Source organism: Grampus griseus, assembly GCF_964374135.1.
Source record: "Grampus griseus genome assembly, chromosome: 1".
Classification (NCBI taxonomy): Eukaryota; Metazoa; Chordata; class Mammalia; order Artiodactyla; family Delphinidae; genus Grampus; species Grampus griseus.
Genome location: NC_139017.1, coordinates 64,184,439 through 64,204,054, shown reverse-complemented (window position 1 = coordinate 64,204,054; position 19,616 = coordinate 64,184,439). Strand labels below are relative to the sequence as shown.

Sequence of the window (19,616 nt, the reverse complement as noted above, 5' to 3'; positions counted from 1 at the left end):
ACCTGGAGCGATAGTATCGAACTTCAGCTACGAGTTTCTTATTAGGTTTTCCCCCCGATTTTATTTTTATTTATTTATTTAATAAATTTTATAGATTTCTGTCTTTAAGTTTATTTATTTATTTTTGGCTGAGTTGGGTCTTCGTTTCTGTGTGAGCGTTTTTCTTTAGTTGTGGCAAGCAGGGGCCACTCTTTATCGCGGTGCGCGGGCCTCTCACTATCGCAGCCTCTCTTGTTGCGGAGCACAGGCTCCAGACGCGCAGGCTCAGTAGTTGTGGCTCACGGGCCTAGCTGCTCCGCTGCATGTGGGATCCTCCCAGACCAGGGCTCGAACCCATGTCCCCTGCATTAGCAGGCAGATTCTCAACCACTGTGCCACCAGGGAAGCCCCCACTGCTTTTATTTTAATTAATTAATTTATTTTATAAATATGGACCATTTTTAGAATCTTTATTGAATTTGTTACAATATTGCTTCTGTTTTATGTTTTGTTTTTTTTTGGCCGCAAGGCATGTGGGATCTTAGCTCCCCCACCAGGGATTGAACCCGTGCCCCCTGCATTGGAAGGTGAAATCTTAACCTCTGGACCGCCAGGGAAGTCCCATCCCCTGATTTAATTTAATTTTTTTTTTCATTCTTTCCTACTCATTTTCAATTTGAGTCAATTTGTTTGAATATGTATCATTTTAAGCATCTTGAGTCTCTTTTCAGACAAGATGGGCACATAACTAATTTTTACACTATTCACACATGGGACCTTGGACAAGTTACTTAACCTTTCGAAGTTCCCTCTCTGTAAAATGGAACTAATAATCCATAACTCACACAGATGTCTTGGGGATTAAATAAAATAACTCATGTAAATTACTTGGTGCGTAGTAGGCATTCAATAGATGTCAGTTCGCTTCTTATCCCAGTTAATAATGCTTATTAGACTACATTAAAAACTAGAACCAGACTGTGATAATGTATTTCTTTATTAAGTACTTAAGCCAAATAACTAATTTCCCCCAGGGGGAAGAGAGAGAGATGTTGAATTAGTTTCATTTGGTGAACTTATTTATTAATCTTTTTTTTCAGCATTATTTAGTTTCATAATCAATAATTTAGTTTCCATGCAACCAAAATGTCACAGTTCAGTATTACTTTTAGCTCTATTGTGATTGTTTTTTAAAATCTATTTTTTACATATGCCATTTATTAGAGATCATTATTAATTATATTAACAGCTCGATTGTTTCATAACAACTTCGTGCTGACAAACTTTCGCTCTCAACAGTTTCCCTGAGCTCTAACGATTTAAAAGGATCAAGTTTTAAATGGCAACGTTACAGCAGAAGAAAAACCCGAGTTGAGGGGGCGACCCACACCGTCCTTGTTCTTTCGTGTTAATTTTATACGTTTGCTTTTAAGTGGAGCCACATTTTTCTCAAGGACAGAACCCAAGTGAGGCAGGCAGGAAAAGTGGGAACTGACTAACCGAGCTGGCGCTTCGGTATCATTGCACCTTTAAGGACTGGAGACTTGGTAGCAGCTCGCCTTCCTTCCCGGCCCACCTCTGAACTCTGATTGACAGGGCGCCGGGCGAGGAGGAGCCGAAGGAGACCGAGGAGGAGGCGCAGGGAGGAAAGCAGGGGGAAGAGGGGGCCCGTCTTTTCTCCGATGGCCAATCAGGGAAGGGGGGCGGGGCTCCGGGTGCCCTCCTCCCTCCTTCCCTTCCCCGCCTCCCGGCTTCCCCGCCCCCTCCTCCCTTTCCTCTGCCCCCTCCCCTCTCCTCCTTCTCGTCCTCCTCCTCCTTCTCGTCCTCCTCCTCCTCTCAGGCTGTGGTTTTTCTGTGTATGTTTCTGGAGTCCTGAGCCTGAGCTAAACAAAAGCAGGAGGCTGACGGGGCTGCTGGAGTTTGCAGAGACACGGTGGAGGAGAGAGCCTGTGCTCTGCCTTGCCGCCGCGGCTGGGGGAGATCTGGCTTTTGCAACAGCCCACCCCCTTTGAGATCACTCTGGCCCGGAGTGGGGGTGGGGGGCAGCGGGGGGTGGGGGGGAAAGTTTGCATTGCAATCCCCCTGCCTTCCTCTCCTTTCTCCCGATCAATGCATATTTGCAAAAGGATTAAGCCACAGATATAAGCGCCGGGAGCCCATTTCTGCCTTGCAAAGGATACCGGACTGAAAAACCAAAAGCCAGCTCTGATTTCTTTTCGTCAAGTGGGAAGGTGGTTTATTTTTCTTGCTTTTTGGAGTCAACACCCTTCCCCACCAGCCCTTATCCCCACCCTCACCCCGCAACCCCTTCACGCCCCCCTCCCCCTCCCCACTCCCCATCCTCCCACCATCCTCTAAAGAGGCAAAGGGATTTTTTTTTTTCTTTTTCTTTTGGTCTTCTTTTTCCCCCCCTTCCCTGTTTATCCTGAAAAGGATTTGAAGACAGCTTGAAGGATAAAAAGCCTTGGTGCTTCCCAGGAGCCGAGCCGAGGAGCAGAAGAGGAAGAGCCGGGGGCTGCCGTTGCCTTTGGAGATGGACGAGCAGCCCAGGCTGATGCATTCCCATGCTGGGGTCGGGATGGCCGGACACCCCGGCCTGTCCCAGCACTTGCAGGATGGGGCCGGAGGGACCGAGGGGGAGGGCGGGAGGAAGCAGGACATTGGAGACATTTTACAGCAAATTATGACCATCACAGACCAGAGTTTGGATGAGGCGCAGGCCAGGTGAGATGGAGGCTTTTCTTTTCCTTTCTTGGGGTTTTTTGTTTTTCTCCCTCTCGCTGGGGGAAACAATGGGAACCGAATCACCACAGCGCTTTCTTTTTAAATGTTATTTCTTTGCCCATTTTGACGAGCAACTATATGGCGGAGGAGTAAAATTTGAAGGAGCGTTGTTATCGAAAGTGTAATCTCCCATGCCGTGATATGGCTGTGTATATATATATTTTCATATATATATATATATATAGTGTGTGTGTGTGTGTGTGTATGTGTGTGTGAGTGTGTGTGAATATAGAGGTCTTCATATATATCCAGACAAACACTCAGGCACGCCGAAAATATTGCCAACTGATCCAAAAGCGGCCCTCGGCACTTTTTACTGCTTTAAAAAAGTATCAGAGAGAGCAGAATTGTCAAGTTTTGAACAGCATTACATGACTTCTTGTTGAAGGACTCCGTAACATTACAAAATAAAATGTCCCATGAACACTTTATTTGCAAATTTAGTTGACCCCTTCCCTGAATTAGAGACTTTGGATTTTCTTTCTGGACTACTCCTCCAAAATTAATTTTTATCTTTTCCCCTTTATCTCCCTATTAAAAAAAAAAAAGGCAAGGTAATTCTTTGTCAGTAGTTGTCAGCTATCCAGAAAATATTTTGCATTTATTTAATTCTGTTTCAAGAAAAGCTGATGTAAAGAAAGAAGAGATACTTTTGCTTTTAAACATATTTGGTAGGTTTAAGAGGCTCAGATATGTAGTGTAACTTTATTGTCTCTTATTTTGAGTGGGTTTACTAACCTTCCGTAGTACAGAATGTATGGTCCTTTAAAAAGGGGTGGGGGGGGGAAATCAAGCATGCTCTTTTTCCCATGCTTCTTTCAGGACCACTTAGATGCTACTAAAATAGAAATGAAGGCAAGTGTGTATTTTATGTATTTCAATCCTATAGGATAGGAAGATCTTCATTAAGGAAGCATAATAAAGAAGCTGTGTAGCTTCTCAACTTAATCCACTACCAGGTATATAATTCTCCACTCTAGGATTTTACAGTAAATTCTCTTTTCAAAATAAAACACTAACTAAATAGCAGCCCACCAACTGCTTGCCCAAGGCCAATCTCGAAAGGAAGAATTTAAAAAATCTAATGACCACTTATGTCTTTACAATTACCCAGCTTTGTTAAATCTCAGAAGCAGTTGGCCTTTTTAATCATATATACACAATTCCTGTACCTCACAAGACTTAGTTATATGGAGAAGACATCATTATATGTATTTTTGTCTAAGGGAGATAGGAATTTGAGTTTAGAAAATGAGGAGCAGTTAAAAACATGGATGTTGTGAATTACACTCTTATTTTAGCTGTAAGCGCATGCAACATGTAAACTCAACAGTCCTGAGGTTTATGGGTGCTTGAAAACTTGGGAAGTTTCAAAGACTGGAACTATGCTAAATTTTTTTTAAATAGGGGAAAGTTTTCAAAAATTAATCGGTGCCCTTTTTGAATTTTATTATCCAGAGAAAAGCTAATAGGTAGGGTAAGAGGAAGATTTCCCACTGGCAGTCTCTTTTGGAATTGGAACAGATTTCTCCATTACATTGTTCCAGGAAAATAAACTCAGACATACCAATAAACTGCTTTAATAACAAGTTTATGTAGCTGAAGGGGCCGGTAAGACTGGAAACTCACCACTTTTCTGATATTTAGTCCCACTCCTTTTTGTACAACTGAGGACAGCCGTGGCTTGGCGGGTTCCTCCTTTTAATGGCCTAGATGTTGAGAGATCAGACACAATTTTGGGATAGTGACATTTTCTGTTCTCTCTCTCTAACCCCACTGATGTGCTGTGGCAATGCAATATTTCTGCAAAGCCGTGTGGAATTTTTTGTTGTTGTTTGTTTTTGCATTTGGGCCTTTATATAAGAATACAATTAATGAAAACTCTTTTAAAAGGCCCAGAAAGAAGTCTTTGATACATTGAAGTTTTTTTCACCTTTTTGCACATCCCACAAGAGAACTAAATCGCCACTAAGCTTTTCTTCTTGGTTAAACAATGTAACTGAGCAAATATTTTAATCGGGTGTTTCCTTTCCCTAGTCAGATCTTCATCATGTGCATTTATTATTTACATAGGGAACCATTCCTGTTTTAGACACAATGTGTATGTTTATTTTGATACTTTTGAATTTTGAGTTTATGACTCCTCTGATGTACAGTATATAGAGCATGGTTCATGGTTTCCGTTCATGAGGATGTGTCTATTTTTTAACTTTGAAAGGGATTTAAAAAGAACTGCATGTGTCTTGAGTGCCAGAGGTTCCCATTTATCTTTACACATTCATTTTAGTTAGTCAACAGAATTCCCTTAACTAATAGCTGATATGATCAGTATTTTGTTTCCAAAACAATATCCTTCTGCTAAGTGCTTCCAGAGTATAATAAAGGGAAAGGTATTGTTTTGGTCTTCAAGTGCATTCTGAATACAAGCACACAGAAGAACCAGGTAAATCACTAATCTAAAAGGCAGAATTGTATTTATTTTTCCCCCAGTGGGTGCAAGGTCCTAATTGTAAATAATTGAATTTCAACACCTGCAAATAAGCAGTGTGTGCACAAGCGACATAATGTGAACACAGAGAAATGAATTTATTCCCCATATGGGTATGTTTGCCCCCTGGCAATGCATTTCCATACTCTTTAACTTGGGGACTGAAATTTTATAAATTGACAGTTCTACTCAGAAGACCTTTCAAGCATCTTGTGTTTATGAGAATACAGGGGCATCTGCGGAATGAATTCGAACACATGGATGAATTAAATTTGAAAACACACACGGACCGAGAAGCAGACAGCTCCTAGGCTGTGGTGATTGCATAGATTATACAAAACTGTTAACCCATGCATTCGACTCTGCCGTGTATTCATTGCGCTGGATAGGATTATTGGTTTAAGACTTCCACTTGGATTAAACTACTTATTTAAAAAAAAAAAACAAACAAACAAGCCCAAAACTCTTCCTAAATGGGCGTAATTGAGATTAGTTCTGTTCTGTAGTTAAATCCCTACTCTCTCCCTGCTAATTAACATTAGTTCTTTTTCTATGGCGGGACTCTGTTTATTAAGTCATAAAGCAATTGAAGCATGCCACAGAGTTATGCTTGGTCTATAATTTTGGCTAAATGTTCAAATTTTCTTCCCCCTGTGCATTAGGAGCAGCTTGATCTCTAGAGTCCACCTAAGCTATTCTGTTGTTTCTTTCTTGCAGAAAACATGCTTTAAACTGCCACAGAATGAAGCCTGCCTTGTTTAATGTGTTGTGTGAAATCAAAGAAAAAACAGGTAGGAATGAGATTCCAACATTTAAGCATTTTCTTTGGCCAATTGACCACTTAACCGGCAATCAGGAACCCATTATTTAAATATTAAAATTTCAGAATAGAAGTACTCTCAAGATTGATCGCATATTCCAGTAGGAAGTCCTAGTAGCCCTGCTTCCTGTAAAAGAAAGCACCAAGTTTCTTTGACAGTTATTACCAGGCATTACTGGTTTATTTGCCTTAACTCTCTTCCCGGCCTCCTTGAAATTGAGGCTGAAATAGAGGTTATGAAGGGAAATTTATAGAATGATGTGCCTTTGGGGGAAAAATATGAAAGTAAAAGTCCGTTTCCTGAAGGAATATATTTTGGTCCATCTTTAAAACACTTAATTTTTTTGGAGTTGGGCACCGGGATGTTTAAGTGTTTAAAGTTTCCTTTCCTTTTTTTCTTGTAATTACACGAAGCAGCAAACTAGAGATTCTCGACAGAGTGTTGTCAAATATCTTTGTGGAAAGCGTCACACAACATCAGGTTATCGGTATTTGAGTGCCCTGTGATTTTATAGCTGGGAGAATCACTGGGTTTAGGAGAATAGAATGCCACGAGCTCACTCATTCTGTTGTTTTTCTACTTTCTAGACCTCATATCATGGACTAACACACTTATAACACATCCCAGGAGGGCATTTAAAATTTAAAGCAACAATTAAAAAATAGCAGTCATCAATCAGAGGTGTTCTTAAACAACAGATGCTCTGGGAAGGACATTTAGCAACATCCTCTTGTTTGTTTATTTTAATCCTTAATTTTCCAAGGTGGGTGAGTCTCTCCCCTGTAAAAAGAAAGAGTTGAGAAGGCAATCTGAAACCAGGGCATAAAGATGAGGAACGAGGGGTGGTTATATAAAGCGGGAGCTTCTGCTGGCCCCTGACTTGCTTGCTCGCTGTAGAGCAGTGCAAAGTACCTGACATCCTATTTATTTATTTATTTATTTATTACAACAAGGAGTGTAACAGTCAATAATTCATATCTAAACCATATAAGCAAGGGCATGACATGAATGAAAGTGACAATAAATATGATTGCATGCCCGGCTGATATACATTGATAGTTACACATAAAAAAAGGAAGCGGGGGGGAGTGAGGGCACACAGGGCGGCTTTCTTCTCAAGTCCTCTCTGTGTTTCTCTTTTAAAAATAAATAGTTTCAAGATGTGACCATTGATCAAATATGTAATTACTCGGGTCTTGAAATGTATGGAAAATTAGTAAGCAGTTCCTTTGTTGAATGTTATTTGTGTTGTGCATGCTATCCCAGACAAAGCACCTGAGCAGTGATGTTTAGATCTTTAAGTCTTCCGGGTTGCCTTGCCAAAGCCTAACCTTATTGCAAAGCTGTGAATTGCATTATTTTAGCTGTGAGACACCTTTTAAGAAATGTATGGATTGTGTATACAAATATCGAAAGGGCTTTTTCAGTTTGTCACACTTTCTAGTTTTTTTTTTTTTTCTATTAACCCGGAGCAGGAAACCTAAGTGTGTATATATTTCTTTCTCTTCTTTTTTTTCCTTCCTTCTCATTTTCTTTTTTCTCTGTTGCTTATTTACTTGGAATATTTGGTCTGTTGAAATTTGTTACTAATCAGGTATGCGTTCCTGCTAATCTTGCTTCATAAAATGTAGAACCAAGCTCTAAAGGCATATTTGATAATCCAGGCCAAAGAGACTCTATTTTAAAGACACTTTATCAGACTTTTATTGAAAGGAAGCCCATCAGGGCACTTAAATGTATATTGTGGCCAAAGTGTTTAATTCTAGTCTTCTAATTAAAACCTACTGAGGCAGTAGATCAAAGTGGGTGGGTGTGAATGGAGATCTGGTTCTGGTGTGGGTTCAAGAGTTTGCTCCTTACATGAATATTGCCTAAACTATGGTGATAGGAAGGTCAAAATAATACTCTAAAGGTATAATTGTTGGATTATATATTTTGTTTATAAGATTTTCTGTTATTGAATGACATTAACATTTGGAGATTTTTAAAAATCTAAATCACGGTTTTGTGTGTTGTCTCTCAAATAATATATTTAAAAAATAGTTCATTGAGTACTGTAAATTGAAAATGATAAGGATCATTGGCCCCGTGTTAAGAGGGAAATAAACACACACACACACACACACACATACACACACACACACACACACATATACACAGAGTTTTGGATTGAGAGAGCACCCATGGGTGAAAGTAAAAAAAATAAAAGAAAAAGAGAAAAAAGAGAAAGAAAAAAAGTCCTTTCTCCTTATTCCTCAACTTGTGTATTGGAAGGATTAAGGGGAAGGAAGAAACCTCTCCTGGAATGTTGAGTGTTCGGTGTTATAGGTAGGAGACAACTGCGGTGTGTTGAAAAGGACTCTGATTCTAAAGCACGATTACTTACTCAGGATCGGCCTCACCCTCTTTCTACGAGCCCACAAATCTTACATACGGTTGACGTGTCTGAGACACATAGTGTCTGTAAAGTTGTAGGAGCTCTTTTTTTTCCCCCTCTTGATACAGAGCTAGTGAAAAGATCACTTGGATGATCAGTTCACATACATTTCTTCATTGTTTTGGGACTTTTCCTATTGTTACTTTCAAGCCCCTCACATTGAATGAGTATTTTTGAGCTTCCGTCTCAAGCATTGTGGAGGTTACTTGATTTAGGGTGGGCTCTGTTTGTTTGTTTGTATTCTCACACGGAGCTCGCTCAGTGGGCTTACCTAGGTCTTTACAAGGAAGGCAGGACCCTGAAAGGAAGCCTGGTGATTGCATTCCTTGGCTGCTTTTGCTTTTTTGATTTTGTGAAGGACTTTCATTGGAAAACTCAGAAATTAGTAGGGAAACTAGCTAAGATTGTCTTACCAACCTTTTGGAACTTTAAAGAAACACACACGCATAACACCCAAAGTAGGCAGCACCGTCTAGATTACAGTTGATTGATAGGTATTTAGTCAAAAATTACTGTGGGGATATTCAGAAAAAAAAAAAAAAAAAAAAAGAGAACCCTAGTGTTTTCTTGTCGAGAATGTAGGTAAGTTTTTATTTTGGTAACTTTTTGCTTTTTTTAATAAATGCTAAGAACAAGGAATGCCTGCAAAATTCTCAGGCAGTAGATCTCAACAGCAAGAAAGCCCTGTCAAGACCTCCAGCAAGTGTATTTCAGAAGTGGCTTTTATCTGCTTGTTCCTTCTGGGAACATAGAGATTTCATAGAGAGTTTTGGACCATTTAATATCTCATTTTCTTTTGTTTCTTAAGAACCTTCCTTGTCTTCTGACATATTAGCAATAGGCTGGGTTTTGCATATGTGTAGAGGTAGTGGTAGTGGGGTTGATAGGATGGAAGAGAAGGAGAAGAAAAATTCAAACATACTGCATTTCTTAAAAAGACCTTAACTCTCTCTATATATACATATATATATATATATGTATATATATATATATTTTTTTTTGCGGTACGCAGGCCTCTCACTGTTGCGGTCTCTCCCGCTGCGGAGCACAGGCTCCGGACGCGCAGGCTCAGCGGCCATGGCTCACGGGCCCAGCCGCTCCGCGGCATGTGGGATCTTCCCAGGCCGGGGCACGAACCCATGTCCCCTGCATCAGCAGGCGGACTCTCAACCACTGCACCACCAGGGAAGCCCCTTTAACTCTATTTTTAAATGTTTCTTGATTTTTAAAAATTTCTGTGTCAAAAATCATGCAGGTTTAAAAATGAGGAAAACACACAAAAAATTTTGGGTGCCGTTTACTAAGAAGACTATTTATAGATAGTAACGAATAGCTGTAATTGTTGTGAATAGTTTTTACTTTTAGAACATAATAGCTATATATGGCACTTTTCAGCCAGTTTTCCTCTGCATATTATCTACAGTGAAGTTATCAAATCACTGAAGGAGGTTAAAAAAATTATTTTTTGCTTTCTTAACATGCCTTTGTTCTCTCTCTTTTCTTTTTTCTCTGGGTTCAATTAACACCCTCATCACAGACTGTAGTTTTTTTTTCCTGAAGTCTACTGCTGTATTTCACCTTTTTTCACCCTTCCTTATTATTTTCGCCTGCTACTTCTTTTTAGTATAGCAATTACATTATGGGATTCCTAATCGTCGTCTTTTTATAGCATTAGAGAATAATTTGTCTGTGTGCACACACGTGTGTACATGTGTGTGTGTGTGTGTGTATGTAGGTGGAGGGGACACCGTGGAAGGAAGCTATATATTTCAGGGAAATAATTCTGATGGGATTAGGCCTTGAACAGAGAACAGGAGTGTGGAGTGAAATAACTTCAGACAATTTAGAGCTGCCTCTGATCAGATTCCTTTTAGGGTTGACGTGGCAGGAGTGACTTTCCATAGAAGTTCATCTCTAGCAGGCAAATGCAAAAACTTTTTCTTGCTGATGAGAGAATTCAAGTATTTGTTTTTTGTTTTTTTTTTTTGTGGAAGGGACAGAGAGAGAGAAGGGGAGCAAATGAAGGGGAGTTACTTGATCAGTTTTACTTGAACCTCTGTTTCAGGTACAGCGATGTGCTAGGCAGAAGTCAGGTGATTAGACCCCGTACTATTTATTATAATCTGGTTAGAAGCGATAGACCTACAATAATACGGCTCCGTGGCAGACACAATGTGAGCTTATGATGAGAAGAGTCCCTTCTCTTCAGTCGATTTTGTGTCATCCACTTTTAGAAGTGGATTTGGACCAATTCTGGCACCTGAGAGGTAGAGAGGAGGATGCAAAGAACAGCTTGGTCAGACCCACCAGAGTGAGGTCTTTGGAAATTTGGTGTCATTTCTTCTAACAATAGGATGTTTGTGAGGATTGGGAATGAAAAAGATTTAAGTGAAACTGAGGAAGCTGGAAGAGGATTTATGAGTGGGGAAACGCAGGGGAAACTTGTGACTTAGGCCCTGTGGGGTGTTGCGGGCTGGAAGGAGCGAGGGTGTGGGTCCCCAGGTGGGTGGCAGGCTGCAGTCTGGGTGGAGGCGGGCATTGCCTGCTGGCGCATCTAGCTCACTGCTGGTGCCAGGCCTCTCTCACATGCCTCTCTTCACGTGCTTCTCCGTTCTGCTGACATCCATAAACTTTTGCTTGTTGTTGGCAAAATTACAAAATTTACCCCCAAGCAAGCAACCAATCCCAAACCCAGATATTGAACATATTTAAATAAGAAAGCATTTTAATTTTAATTTAAAGCATAACCCTGGCTTCTCTTGAGGCGTAGTTTACAGGCATGCCTTAGGAAAACTTAGCATTGGTTAACTTTGGTTTCAAACCTTTGTGAGATGGATGCTGTTATGGTTGGAACTTGTTGTAGTGATTCTAAGCATACTTTTTACCTTTTCTTTTCATTAAAAAATTTGCCCGAAATGTCACATGATTGAGGCAGTGTCCTAGGTGCAGCTCCCAAAGACAGCTCTTACTCATTTTCTATATGCCCCTGGCAGCACCCTGTCCATTTGCGTGGCCGTTTTAGCCTGGGTTAGAGGAATATAATAATTCTGGCTCTACTCCTGCCCCTTACCTGTGATGGTGTGGTGAGGGTTAAGGAATGTAGTAACTGATAAATAAAATCAGCAGAGAATTAATGAGTTGTTTTCAAAGTGCTCTGAGCTCCCTGAGTGATATAGATAAGAGATGCTGTATTTTCTACAGTAAATTATCTCAAGACTCCTATTCTATTCCATTTCATAGTTTGTCATTGTGTTAACTTTTTCTACGAATATATAATTAAGTAGTGAGATAGTCAGTATGTCTCATCAGGAGAGTCCTCTGGTTGAATCTTTTGCCTCATCTACATCTTAGTGATATCACTTCTCAGAACTTGGCAGAGTGATTTCCAGAATTAAAAAAAAAAAAAAAAAAGTGTGGGTATAGACTGTCATAGGATTATAAAACCTATCTCCCTTCATGGCAGAATAAGGTCAGTAGTGACTTCCCGGAAGGTCTTCTTACCTCTGACGGCTCTGTTTCAATCTCTCAATTATTGGTGGAAATCAAGATTGCAATGGGTGGAAAAATTCATCCTTTTTGGTTTAGGTCCTGGTTTCAACTATATCTCCCATTGTCATTCTGTCAGTAAGTGGAAACTGGGGTGGGTCCCTCATACCTGTACTAGTTCTGGACCTACCACTAAGTAGTTATAAGATGGCAGGCAGATAGCTTAAGTACTTTTAGGAGAAACTATAACAGTAGTGGTTAAAGGTTTGGTGTCTGAAGCTGGACCACCTGGGTTTGTATCCCGATCTCCTATCTTTCAGCTGTGTGACCTAATTAAATTTACTAAACTTCTCTGTGCCTCATTTTTTCACCTGTAAAATAAAGGTAATAATGGTACATATTTTAGAGGGCTGTTGTGAGGATTAAATGAGGTAATACATGTAAATTACAGTGCCTGGCATAGAGTAAACAGTCCATAACTGTTAGCTTTTATTATTTCTGGCCCTGTTTTCTTATATGAAAAAGAGAGGCTTGCACCAGATGGTCCCAAAAGACCAAGCCAATTCCAAGACTCTGTGATTCTATGCTGAAAAAGGAAAAATAGTGCTGAATTTAAGATTTGTTTTCTTATGTTTCTCTTGCCATTCTCTTAAAGTGAGAATGAGTTATATCTGGCCAAAAGGCTGGTCGAGGTTGGAAGAAGAGGGGAAAAAAAGAATGGGTAAGAGCAAAGACAGAGGTTTTTAATTATCTACACACTGGACAACAACCTCCTGAAAAGCTAGAATGGCATTTTTAGTGATGGTGTTTTCTTAGCATCAGCAACTGGAGATATTATGTAATCATAGTTAAAAATATTTTCCCTTTGAAAACACATAGGCCCATCCATTCAACTCAAAGTTTCAAAGCAGGAAGAGTAACATAAAGTGAGTTTAGGGCAACCTGATCTCTTCCTGTCTTCTTCATGTGTTCTTCCTTTAGGGAAAATGTTATATCAGTCATAATAACAACCTTGATACTAGTAGTTTTTTTTTTCTTTTTTTTAACAGCTTTCTTGAGATATATTTGATATACCATGAAATTCGCCCATTTAAAGTATACAGTTCAGTGGTGTTAGTGTATTCACAAAACTGTGCAACCATCCCCACAACCTGAATTTAGAATATTTTTATCACCTCCCACAAACAACCCTGTACTCATTGCTGGTCAGTTTGTATTTCTCCTTTTGCATAGCCCCTACTAATCACTGATCTCTTGTCTGTATGAATTTACCTATTCTGGACATTTCACATAAATGGAATCATATAATATCTGGTTTATTACCAGCTTCTTTCACTTAGCATAATGTGTTTAAGTTTCACTGTGCTGTAGCGTCTACTGATACTTCATTCCTTTTTATAGCCAAATAATATTCTATTGTATGGATATACCACATTTTGTTTATCCGTTAATCAGTTGATGGACATTTAGGTTGTTTTCATATGTTGTTGCTGCTCTGAACATTTGCACAACAGTTTTATGTGGACATGTTTTTATTTCTCTGGATATATATATACCTAGGAGTGGAATGTTAGATCATATGGTAACTCTATGCTTAGCATTTTGAGGAACTGCCAAACTGTTTTCCAGAGTAGCTGTAGTAGGTGTATTCTTAAGTTTTATTGTAAATAACACTAAATTTGGTCTTCGTCGCTCTCAGCATTATTTTTCAGCCTTTTTCTTCAATCACTGATCTTTCTTCTCCTCCATGTGTAAGGGTGCACTGTATTATTTTTCTTCTTTGATTAAGAAGAAAAGTATTTTTCTTCTTTTGATTAAGAAGAAAAATATTTTTTCTAAGAAAAAATATTTTGATACATTTATTTGACTTGAAGTGTGCATGATCAGGATTTATGTGAAACCTCTCTCAGAGCTATCTGCATTTTAGAGAAGAAAAAAAAGTAAGTCAAAGGAATGAATCTCTACTGCTAGAATTTCGGGTGTCAGGTTCCCAGAGAAGAAGACCTTTGCCAAAAAGATCAGACAGTTTTTTTGAATAGCAATCTAGTATGCTAGAAAGAGCATGGTCTCTGAGTCAAACCAATCTGGATTCAAATCCTCACTTGTGTAACGTAAGTTGATTTAACAGAGGTTCAATTTCCTCATTTGTACAGTAAAGATAATACAATGTAGGCTTGTTGAAGGACTAGCCAATATAAAGCACATAGTTCCATGAGTATGCTCAATACATGGCAACTACTGTTATTGTTCTGAAACCACGTGGCTGTCTACCACTGGTCTCATTAGTTTGACCCCGTCTATTCAGGTTCGGTTTTCTACCAGCTCTGGCCAGGAGTTTTAGGGGCTCAGTGAGATGCTTCCTGACCCTGCTTTTAAATGCTTTAAATGGTTTTCAATATGAGAGGGGAAAAAAGTCAGGGGCAAAGCTCAGCAGAAGTTACCCCAACATTCCTGCGCCTCCTTCCTTCAATCCTAGAGTTCTAGGGAGAGAATCCCATAGAACAGTGCTGTGCAGTGAACACATGTCATTCTAAATTTAACGTTTTAAATTTTCTAGTAACCCATCGGGGAAAAAAAGTAAAAAGAAACAGGTGAAATGAATTTTAATAACACATTTTATTTAAATCCAAATATATCTAAAATATTTCAACATATGGTCAACATAAAAATTATTAATAAGATATTTTACATTTCTTTTTGTACTAAGGCTTTGAAATCAGTTGTGTATTTTACATTTACAGCACGTCTTCCATTTGGACTAGCCATACTTCAAGTGCCCGATAGCCACATGGGGCTACTGTTCTCCATATTGAAGAGCATAGCCGTAGAATGGTTGTCCTGGCATAAATCTTTGTTTTGTTCTCTTTTTGGCATAATTTTCGCACTCTAAGGAAGAGTGTGAAACTTGATTGTTCCCTACTCAGACTTGATCTGGTAGTTCTGCAACAATTGAAATTGGTTCCTGATGGATAGCCATGTTCCAGAATAAAGCTTATCTAAGGCATTGCTTTCTGGCAGGGAATATCCCACTACTGGGAGCCAGGATGAGGTGTTTCCCCTTTACCTTCTTCTGTGTTTTTACTTTTTTTCTTTCCTTAACTCCTCATTTTATGGTTTGATACCTTATCCCTAACAAAATCTGAAATGTTCCCTAAAATAGAATGGGTGGTGGAAGCAGCCACCTTGTTTTTGTACGGCTAGGATACAATGGAAAAAGAACAGAGAATTCTGTGTTTGCTGGACCCCAAATCAAGAGTTCTAAAGCCTAACACCGCCTGCCTCCAAGTTACTATGTTATTTTGAGAATGCCGTTTAACCTCTTGGTCTCGGGTTTCTACATCCATGGAATGGGCCACTCTAAAGAGCCACTAATCTGACCCCACGTTTCATGGATCATGAACCCCAACATAGTCTCCTCCAAGGCCTGGATACATAGCACTGAAAGCAGGTGAAGCATTTATGAAACACGATTCTTTTTTCATTGTCATGGCACTCCTGATTTATCCTCTGACTCCTTCTATCTTTTCTAGACAGTCATGTAAAACTGGTTATGGTGGTGTTAAAGCTGCCTCCATCATTCAAGTTGAGCTGGAGAAGGCAAACCGGGAGGAAAAAAAAATAGTGTTTTTTTTTTTTTTTTTAATTGAAGCATTCAGTATCACATTTACAAGGCCAGCTGGAGGCCAGTCCCAGTTTAATCCACCTTGTTGACTCCATGACTGAATGCAAATTATGTTTCTTTTGTGTCCTATCTATTTGTAGCTATTGGATTCTAGACTGAAAATTGCTTTTGGGAAATACAAAGATATATGGTTGCAGGCTTGGAAGTGCAGGATACGTTTGCCAAGTTCATATGGTGCAGCGCAGGAAGTCAGGAAACTTGGGTTTGATTTTCACCATAGAATTGTGGACAGTTGCTTGTACAGTGTGCCTCAGCTGAAATACTAAAATAATGTCTGTTTCCCACCTACCTGTCAGTGGGGCTTCTGGAAACAAAGTGAGGATACCTAGAAAGATGTTTGACTTTCCTTAAGAAAGTGTGGTTCGGTAAGTGTGAGAAGAAAGTTCCATCTATTTGTCCTGCTTTGAGACAGGGTTGAATCTGCTAGTAGGTCAAAGGAATACATTTACCTAGTGGCCTGTGCTGGTAGGGCTGAGAGATAGCTGTCAGTCAGTCATTTTTCTGAGGGCTTTAGGTGATTTGAGCCCAAGTCTTGTCACTGTAAGAGAATCCTCCTTATAATTACCATTGTTAATAGAATTGAAAGTTTGCATTTATATTTTGTCCCTAACAAAGAGAGCCTCTCAGAGACCCTGATGACGAGCCCAGCCTACATCTATTCTGAAAGGCTCTCTGTGGATACGAGTGTGTAGACGTTAATTCCTCTCTACAGAATTTGCATGCAGAGACTCTAGGGCCGTGCACCCTGCTTACATTAATAAACGTTTAAAAACAAAGCGCGGGCAACACATGCACCGCTTTCCTTTGTGTGGCCTCCTTACTAGGGTGCTTGTAATCCCTAACCCCTTGCGTGGGAAATGCGTGGGTGGGTGGTGATGCTGCGCGCAGCACGGAGTCTGAAGGCCGGAGAAGTAACTAGATCGTGTGAGGAATAAATTAAAGCAGCTTCGTCCTGAGGCTAATCAAAGGGGAAAGGAGAAAACAACCAGAAAACGCATGAGATGAGAGAGCCTGTTTGCTTAGATCAGGTGGGAAAGAGAAATCGGAGTCGTCGGGAAGGAGTTTAAGGGGATGCATTACGAAATAAAACTTTGGGAACTTAAGAAAATGCTAAGAAACCTTGGAGGAGCGGGGTGGCCGGCCACATGGCCTCGTGCTAAGCAGAGGCCCCTTTCAGACAGGATCGTAATGCTCTGAGCTGGGCCTGGGTAGACGGGCGCCTGGGTCTTGCTGCAGCAGCGCGCACAATTAGCCTTTCAGAGGAGTGGGCTCTGGGGAAGCTGCGAAGCCTCCTTGAAAGCTGGTGACCTCACCACGGGGCTGATGCTGATGCAGGGGTATCAGCGCCCGCCGCCTTCGCGTTCCCGGCCGGGCCCGGGGGCCTCCTCTGCGCCCCGCGGGGCGGCGCGCACTGGCAGGGAGCCGCCGCCCAGCGCAGAGCCGGCCTCGAGCCCCCGAACCCCTGGCGCGGGCCGCCCGGGCGCGGCCCGGGAAGCCGAGAGTCCCCGGAGAAGGGCTTGGTTGTGTTTTCACCGATTCCTTCCTTTTGGGCGCCCCAGGATCCCTTCCTCCCCCCGCCACCTCCTCTCCTTAGCTGCCCTCACTCTCCAATTCCCGAGAGGGAGATAGGAGAGGACCCCCCACCCGCCAGGGGGAAAGTCTCGCGGGAGTCATCCTTCCTTTATTAAACACCTCTCAGTCTGGGCTTGGACCCTCGCAGCCACAGCAATCGGAGCCTCCAGCGAGCAGCGAGGGTTGCGGGGGTCTGTCCCCAGGGAGCCAGGCGCGGGGTCTGTGCCGCATTTTCGGTATGCAAAGTGGCCGTGCAGTGCAGACGCTGGCGGTGGTGGTCTTGCATACAGAAGTGAAATTCAGAAGGCAGCGTGTAAGCACGTGGGTGAGCGTGTGCGGGTACCCGCGCTCACAGGCACACATCTTAATTTGCAGCTCCTTGCTTAGTTGCCTCTGTGTTGTTTCCTTTCTGTTCAATAAATAGTCCGGTTGATGCTTCATGGTATTGAAATGAATCGAATAACGTAATCTGAAGTTACTGCAGAAACCCTCTCCCATCTTCTCTCTCTCAGCTCTTACAGGGAGCACATCATCTTCCCCTGGGGAGATTTTTAACCCAAAGAACCTTGATGTACTTTAAACAGCGCTGACATTTGTTTTCCTTAAGCTTGGTCTGATTTCTTTAACACTTGAAGAAGGTTGGGTGCCTTCCCACGGACCTAGTTTCTTATGTGCTGGCTTGTCTTATCTCAGAGGAAGGCTTCAAGGGGCCTCACGCTGCCTTCTTTTTGCAAGTCTTCTGAAAGTAAAGAATCGATTTTGGTAGTTTGCCCCCCTCCAACCCATACACACAGAGTTGCCTCCCCTCCCCCACCTAGCCTGCTGGAGCCAAGGCAGGAAGGGGCTGTCATCATGCTCAGGCCTAAGCCATATTACTTTATTTTTCTTCTTCGAAATTTACACCAGGAAAGATGTTCTTGATGTGTGATTATTATTCTTAAATGGATTCTTGTGCTTTCTTATCATTGCTCTGTTGCAGCCTCCTTGGGCACCCACCAGGTCCTCTCATAGACCCTCCAGAAACTTTCTACTGAATGAATGTGGGAGAGCAAGAAGGTTGAATTCCCTCATTACTTCGAAAATCTATGAATTCATTCTCTCTATAAATTTCCACCAGCCTAGTCTCTGATCCACCAGCTGAAGAATGAGGCCCGTTATTAATTTCACAGGATGAGTTTCTCATCCCAGTAGCTCTGGGGGAGAGGATGGAAGGGTTATTATATAGGTTGAGAGTTCACATGTTCCTTCTGTTACAGATGTTACAGCTAAAATATAAGAGTAGCAATACTAATACCAGCAATGGGGATAATAAAGAATGAAAATAATTGCTTCCCTCTGTTCCTGATTTGGACACTGCCACCTCCTACTCATTACCTACTCATTTCCTCTTCCCTTTTTAGGTGTTTCAGGCTGTGATATCTTGGTAACTACAGCTGCAGATTAACTTCCTAGAGGCTTATACGAAGGAGAGAATCTCCCTAGTGGCTTCCATTTGGTCTTAAGTATGCAAAGATTGGTTGTCTTTTCAAGATCCCACTAGAATATGTCTTCTCCTCACTTATGTTGACTTACGTCACCTCTTGAATGTTGGCTTTCATAAGTGAGGGTCATGGAAGCTTGACTGTTTTTAAGTAAGTTTGACCAGATATTTTTGAGCGCCATCATTTCTGGAGATGTTGGGCAAAACTCTTATGTCCCACAGGTTGAAAAGTGAAAAAGTTAAAAATGAATTCCTGTCCTGGTTGGGTTTAATATTTCAACACCAGTTAGACATTTCATTTTAGACCTTCTGGAGGGCATGATGAAATTGCAGAGTTGTATACTATTTTAGCCCATTTATTGCTGTAGCATATATTTATGAAACTTCTCTGTATAAGGCATGAAAGACACCGAGGAACACAAATGTGCCAGCGGTGGGCCTTAACCTCAAGGAACTTACAGCCCAGTAAGGGGCCGGTATCATGGTCATGATCTTTGTAACATGGGCAGCTGACTTGCTTCCAAAGCCCTCTGCCCAGGACAGGACTCTGTTCCTTACGGCCAGGAGTGTATCTGAGAATGTCATTCCGACCCAAAGTTCTTGAACATGCAGGGTGATACACGTGGCAGAACGCTTTCTTTCTTTCAAAGGGTGCTGATTTTTACTTAGGCAGCCTGAGAAATGTTCTGTGTTTGAGTCCTCACATAGCTGGCCTTCTTGCTTTTTGCTAAACCCTGCCTCTGCTTTCCTTTCCTTTCCGCTTCCCCTTTCACTCTCTTTTGTTCCCTTCCTCGCCTTCAATGGGGCATCCCCCAGACCCTCAAATCACTATTTGCCCAACCTGTGACCTGAGACCACTTGGCATTTCCCTGGGATGGCTGGAATTT

At 41.2% G+C, this 19,616-nt stretch overlaps 1 protein-coding gene across 2 annotated transcripts in view; it reads left to right on the top strand.

Annotated features, from left to right (window-relative positions):
- The first annotated feature begins 2,319 nt into the window (after positions 1-2,319).
- PBX1 (PBX homeobox 1) overlaps positions 2,320-19,616 on the top strand; it is a 282,619-nt gene continuing 265,322 nt past the window's right edge. For both annotated transcript variants that reach the window (XM_082650928.1, XM_082650927.1), the window contains exons 1-2: positions 2,320-2,703; positions 5,969-6,042. In XM_082650928.1, coding sequence (XP_082507054.1) covers positions 2,513-2,703; positions 5,969-6,042 — 265 coding nt within the window. In that variant the 5' untranslated portion in view covers positions 2,320-2,512. The remainder of the gene's footprint in view (positions 2,704-5,968; positions 6,043-19,616) is intronic.